Source organism: Babylonia areolata, chromosome 35 (genome assembly GCF_041734735.1).
Source record: "Babylonia areolata isolate BAREFJ2019XMU chromosome 35, ASM4173473v1, whole genome shotgun sequence".
NCBI lineage: Eukaryota > Metazoa > Mollusca > Gastropoda > Neogastropoda > Buccinidae > Babylonia > Babylonia areolata.
Window position 1 is genome coordinate 26,661,641 of NC_134910.1, and position 6,201 is coordinate 26,667,841.

General features: G+C 55.6%; 1 protein-coding gene across 1 annotated transcript in view; it reads left to right on the forward strand.

The window, feature by feature from the left end:
• The window catches only part of LOC143278086 (uncharacterized), a 35,342-nt gene extending 29,449 nt beyond the window's left edge, over positions 1-5,893 (forward strand). Inside the window, exon 14 of the mRNA XM_076583118.1 lies at positions 393-5,893. Within this exon, the coding sequence (XP_076439233.1) occupies positions 393-5,750 (5,358 nt within the window). The 3' untranslated portion in view covers positions 5,751-5,893. The remainder of the gene's footprint in view (positions 1-392) is intronic.
• Positions 5,894-6,201: the final 308 nt, after the last annotated feature.

The following is a 6,201-nucleotide window of genomic DNA, read 5'->3' on the forward strand; positions in this document are numbered from 1 at the left end:
CTGTAAGTGTTCAGTGTGGTCTATAAGTGTTATGTATGGCCTGTCAGTGTGTCCTGTATGGCCTGTAAGTGTCACGTTCTGTGAGCGTTTTGTACAGACCCACCTAAGCCTGTAAGTGATCTGTATAGCCTGTAGGTGTTCTATACGGCCTGTAAATGTTTCGTTCTGTATGGCTTCTAAGTGTTCTGTCTGTTCTGTAAGGTTTCTGTTCTGATCTGCATGGCCTCTCAGTGGCTTGTAAAAATAAAAGAGAGAGAGAGAGAGAGAGAGAGAGAGAGAGAGAGAGAGAGAGAAGATTTTTTAATTCTGATTTTTTTTTAAAATGTGTAATAAGAAGCAGGAAGCCATTCCAGTCAGCCATCATCCATGTCTGTGTGTCCCCCCTTCCACAGGCTGACCAGCAGAGGGGGTCGGAAAGCGAACCGGTGGATGACACAGCAGCCCAGCTGTTGAACAGCTTCCGTAACGCCATCCCAGCACGTTATCACATCAGTCCTGTCACCGACCCTGACTCCTGTGCCTCCCGAAGGACCGGAGAGAAGGAGACCACAGGAGCCGTGCGCGTTGACAACGGGACGCCACCAGACGCGGCAGTACACACGACTCACCTTCTGGATCTTAACAAGGCGTGGAAACACGCCATGACCAGAGATGCGAAACGTGACTCTGATCTCATCATTGACAGTGACCTGGTGAAGGAGGAAAAGGAGGAGGAGGAGGAGGAGGAGGAAGAGGAGGAGGAGGAGGAATCTTCCTTGTCTGAGGTGTCCGAGGATGAAGATGACGACTTCGATGAAGATGTCAGCGAGGATAGGTCAGTCAGCTGCAAGTCTGAGGACGCCTCTGTCGTCAGCACCACCAGGCCAGGTCCTCCGTCATCCAGGTGTGCTCATAAGTCCCATCTTCCTGTCAAAGTGACCCCGGTGGCGAGTGCTCCGTTGTCTTCCAGTGACACGTCAGAATCGGTGAAAGACAACCCTGCCGACAATGCAGACATGTTCCCACCTCCTCCTGCTGTTTTCAAACCTACAGGCAACACTGACAGCCTGCCCAGAACGACGCCCAGCAAGATTCCCCAGAACCAGATGATTCCCCATCAGTACGTACTTCCACAGAGGGTTTCCCCTGACCCTGACTCCCACAGAGATAAGGAAGATGTGAAGGTGAAGGACTCTGTAGGGTCGTGCGGCAGTTCGGACACTTCTCTCAGCAAGCAGAGAGATTCCGGTCACCCTCATCAGGTCCCCAGCTCCCGCCTGCCCAGAAAGCTTTCCTCACCTGGACAGAACCAGACCAAGAGTCCAGTGTCCGGCAGAGCTGGCAAAGTGCACGGGGACACTGCCCCCACAGCACCACACACACCACACACACCACTCTCCAATTCTGACGCTGAAGTCGGCACGGTCTTCACAGCAGAGGATTCTCCCAACAATTTTTCGATGATTCCCTCTCTTGGCAGGCACGCCATCCCTTGTGACGGGCGTGGGTCTGGCAGAGGGGAGCTTTCGCATGGGAGAAGTCTGACCAAGCCATCCAGGATGGCGAGTGAAGCAGCCAAAGCCAACGTCTCTCCCACCGTTTGTCACGGTGACACGAGGTCTGACAGGAAAGGGGGGAATCAGGGAGCGTTACCTGGAGACGATCAGTCCCGGCTGTACCCCTCTGCCTCTCACCCTCCTCTCCGTTACCTGTCCAGAGGGCACGGAGAAGAGCAGACAGGGGAGGTCAGCCTGCAGCCTACAGACATCAGGCATGAAACAAATAAAACAACCACAGAATCTCTGCCTCTTGTTACCTGTAATTCCGCTCTAACTGAGCACAGAACTGGAGTACCCGAGGCGGAAGAAGCGGTCTGCACCAACAACCCTGTGGAGTCAGACAGCGAGCAGGTGGGACAGTCTTCACAGCGACGTTCACCATCAGAGCGGGCCGAGACCCTAACACCGGAGCCTCTCCCTCCAGCAAGACCCTATGCGCCTCACACTGACACGCACAGCTCCAAAGCTGAAAGACCCCAATGCCAAGAAGACTCAGACGAAGATAACGGAGCAGAGACTGGAGACGTCAGCACTGAAGGGGGAGAGCTGATGATGGAAAACGAAGACGATACCAACTCCGAGAACCGATCACTGATGACTAGGAGCCATTCCGATGCCATGGACAAGGAGCCTTCAGACACAGGAGCTCCTGTCCAGTTCTCCAGCTGGCAGAGACAGCGGCAGTTGTCGTCCGATGCGTTGATATCCCCGGGCAGGAAACAGGGCTGTGTCCGCTCACACTCTCAGGACAACGTTTTGAAGAACCACAAGAACATCTGCAACAGGATCGTGCAGTCGACGGTGGAATCCAGCCCCGTGGTCAGCGCCGCAGCGTCGCACTACATCCAGTCGTGCGCCACTTCCCTGATCCCCGTGCCGACCTCCTCGCCCGATAACCGTCTGGCAGAACACTGTCGGATCGTTGCCAACGGTCCTGCCTCTGGCCACGGTCACCGTGGTGAAGTGTTCACCGCCACGGACTCCAGCCACTCGTGGGAGAAGGCAGACAGTGAGAAATCCATCAACGATGATCATCACCTCCCTGAACGCTCAAGGCAAACAGCGACGGGTTACAATGACGATGATTATACTGTAGACACCGAGGAGGAGGAAGATGAGGAAAGCGAGGAAGACGAAGAAGAAACCCACACTCTGGAGGAGACAGAAAATCCAGGAAAGCTGGCACTGACAGGCAAAGGATCGTTTGACATTGATGAAGAAGACCTCAGCTTTAATCAGGATGCCACCTATGAAGAAAATTCCGAAGAGGATGTGTATGATGAAAAGAGGCAGGTGAAAGGTCCAACAGAGATATCTCGTCCTGTTCTGGAGCATGAGATGTCAGCAGAAGATGAGCTGCTGCTGCTGGAGAATGCCAACCTCATCGTGTCAGAGATCGTCACAAAGCGAGACATGTCAGGCAGCAGTAATGTTGAAGAGGACATCCTGATCGAGAACGAGACCTTGTCTCTTGTTTCTAATGACTACACATCAGACACAGAGTCTGAAGTATCTGTGTGCTGGTCGGTCAACTCTGACAAACAGAACGAGCAGATCTGTGCCCAAGACGAACCGGTAGCTCGAGGCAGGCCAAGAATAATAAAGCCCAATGAAGTCCAGGAGCAAAAAAACCCGGTCATAGAACCAGAGAGTAAAGGGATACGAGGAAGGCGAAAACCTCTTTACAGCAAGCCCACACCATCCACGTCTTTCAGGACAGTGACCAAGACTGAAATCACCAGGTCCCAGTCAGCCAGTGGAAGAGGCACCACCGTCACTACAGGAGGAGGAGCCGGCAGTGTGCGCCCAGTGAAGGGACAGGCAGGAAGGACCACGCAGTCAGCCGGACGAGGGACTTCCGCTCCCAGGACGCCGAATCGCCCACAGACCAAGTCCAACATCCCCAGCCCTAAAACGTCTCCACAAGGAAACCAGAGAGCACCTCAGTCCAGCAAAGGATCCAGCCTCCCGAGATCGCAGTCCGCTTCTCTGACGAGGAGCTCTTCAGGGTCTGCCATACCCAAGTCATCATCCGCCAGAGGAGGAAACGCACCTCCGTCTAGGCTGCCATCCTCTGCCAGTCGTGGTAAGGTTTCCACTGAACGTCCCAAACCTCCCACCAAGCAGGGGACGTTTGTCAAAGAGCCTGCCACGCCCACCAACGAAGAAGACAGAACGGTGACCAGCACGGCCGACAGCACCCCCAGAACACAGGCTGTGAGCGGCCATCAGAGTGCGGCAGAGAAGGAGAAGAGGTCCATCCCAACCAGTCAGACCAGCACTGTCGGCAAAGGCGTTGTGAGCAGCGAAGAAAAGAAAGGACAGACGGAATACTCTGCGTCACAGAAATCAGGTTCTCCAAAGTCCACAGGCACGGCCACTGGCAGTAGACTTCAGAGACCCTCCAACATCGCCCGCGCTGTGCAGAGCTCGCCATCAAAAGCCACTGCCGGGGAAGGAAAGGCAGGGGGAAGCACTCTCGCAAGTCCTAATTCCTCCAAGGGGTCCACCAGAAGCAGTCTTCCAACCAGAACCGGACTGAACAAGTCAGGAAGCACCCCAAGCTTGCGCAAGACAGGTCCTGGCATCGGCATGACCAAAACGAACAGCGGCGGATCATTGAGTAAAGACAGTACAGGAATACCAAAACCGAAAGCTTCACCGAGCAAAGGGGACATCAAGAAGTCGGAAAGCAGCGCCAGTCTTCGTCGAGGAAACAGTGCTCCTTGTCCTCCAAGCCCGAAAGTCAGGAGATCTTCTCTCTCCACCCCGACCAGACACCTGGAGAGGACGGCTTCCGAGGAAAGCAAGAAGTCACCACTAGGGCCGAGACAGGGGCCCAGCAAGATAGCGGGGGTGAAGAAGGAGAAAGGTCAAGTGGGAAGGTCCATGTCTCTGGAAGAAACAGAACCCAGCGTCAGTTCTTTCAAGCCCAGATCCAAATCCAGCAGTTTACCGACGTCGGCTCGGAACATGTCCCTTTCCTCCATGACGGCCGTGAAGAAGAGTTCTCCAGCTGGCTCCCCCTCCTCGGGAACCTCCCAGTCTGGGGACGACGACCTCAGTGCGAAGACCAAGGAGTTCATACTGACCAGATCTTCCACCTACGATAAGCTGCCCTCCACCCACCTCCAGCCTGTCTGCCACACATACTCTGAAGAAGAAGCAGAAGAAGACGTAGAAGAAAACCACAGCAAAGGATCCGAGACCAGCGCGGAGCACGCAGAAACTGAAGAACACCCACAGGAGCCCCTCAATCCTGTGATCAGTGATTCTAAGACCACCTCATTCAGTCCGAAGACGGAAGACACCGCTCTGGACGAAACTTTCACGGACGATGATTCCATCATCATTCATCCCAGCGAAAACACCTCCGTCATGACCAGCTCCAAAGACTCCTCGGACAACTCCTCGGTCACGTGCGAGGACACCAACCAGCTGGCTGTGACCAGCAGCAACATCGACAGCAGCACGTGGAGAAAGAAACACCAACCCCCCAAGGAAGGAGAGCTCTGCCTGCAGCTGCCCAACGCCGATGAAACGTGCCGCCCTGTCGGCACAGCCTTCGGTCTGGACGACAGCCAAAACGACATAAACGCACAGTCCAGAAATGTCTTCGAGTTCGATGACTGCGACGACAGCTCTGCCGTCAAGCACAGCAGACCCGACAGAGGAGAGGAGAAGAAGAACAAGAACAAGACCTCTGTGGCCAAGAGCATCAAATCCACCTTCGCGGGGCTCAAGTTCTTCAACTCCAAAACCACAAGGTACCAGGTCAAGATCGAGATTTCCAAACACTCCCCCACAGAGCCCTTGCCATTCACGTCCACCGTGTCCACGGGCACGTCCACAGACAGCCAGGCCATGCCGGTGTACACGCCGAAGCCCAGCTCAGGGGCGATCATCGCGCCTGTGGCCCCTTTCAACTACAACCCCCCCTCCTCCACCCCCACCTCCATGACCACCAGCACCCCCACCGTCACTACCTCACAGGAGCTGTCCAAGGACCATGGCGCCGACCTCAGCCTGGACGACGGGCTGCCCAAGAAGGCCCCGGTGATCACGGAGCACCTGACCAAGACGGAGATGCTGCTGGCGAGGCGGCGCCAGGTCTTCCTGAACAACATGAAGCAGCAGCAGCAGCAGCAGGGGGAGGAGGAGAAGGAGAAGCCTCCTGCCCCGCAACGAGGCTGCATGGTCACCACCGTGTGACGTGGGCGTTACTGGGCGTTGCTGTGTGACGTGGGCGTTACCGTGTGACGTAAGCGTTACTGGGCGTTGCTGTGTGACGTGGGCGTTACCGTGTGACGTAAGCGTTACTGGGCGTTGCTGTGTGACGTGGGCGTTACCGTGTGACGTAAGCGTTACTGGCCGTTGCTGTGTGACGTGGGCGTTACCGTGTGACGTAAGCGTTACTGGGCGTTGCTGTGTGACGTGGGCGTTACCGTGTGACGTAGGCGTTACTGGGCGTTGCTGTGTGACGTGGGCGTTACCGTGTGACATAAGCGTTTCTGGCCGTTGCTGTGTGACGTGGGCGTTACCGTGTGACGTAAGCGTTTCTGGGCGTTGCTGTGTGACGTGGGCGTTACCGTGTGACGTAAGCGTTACTGGGCGTTGCTGTGTGACGTGGGCGTTACCGTGTGACGTAAGCGTTTCTGGCCGT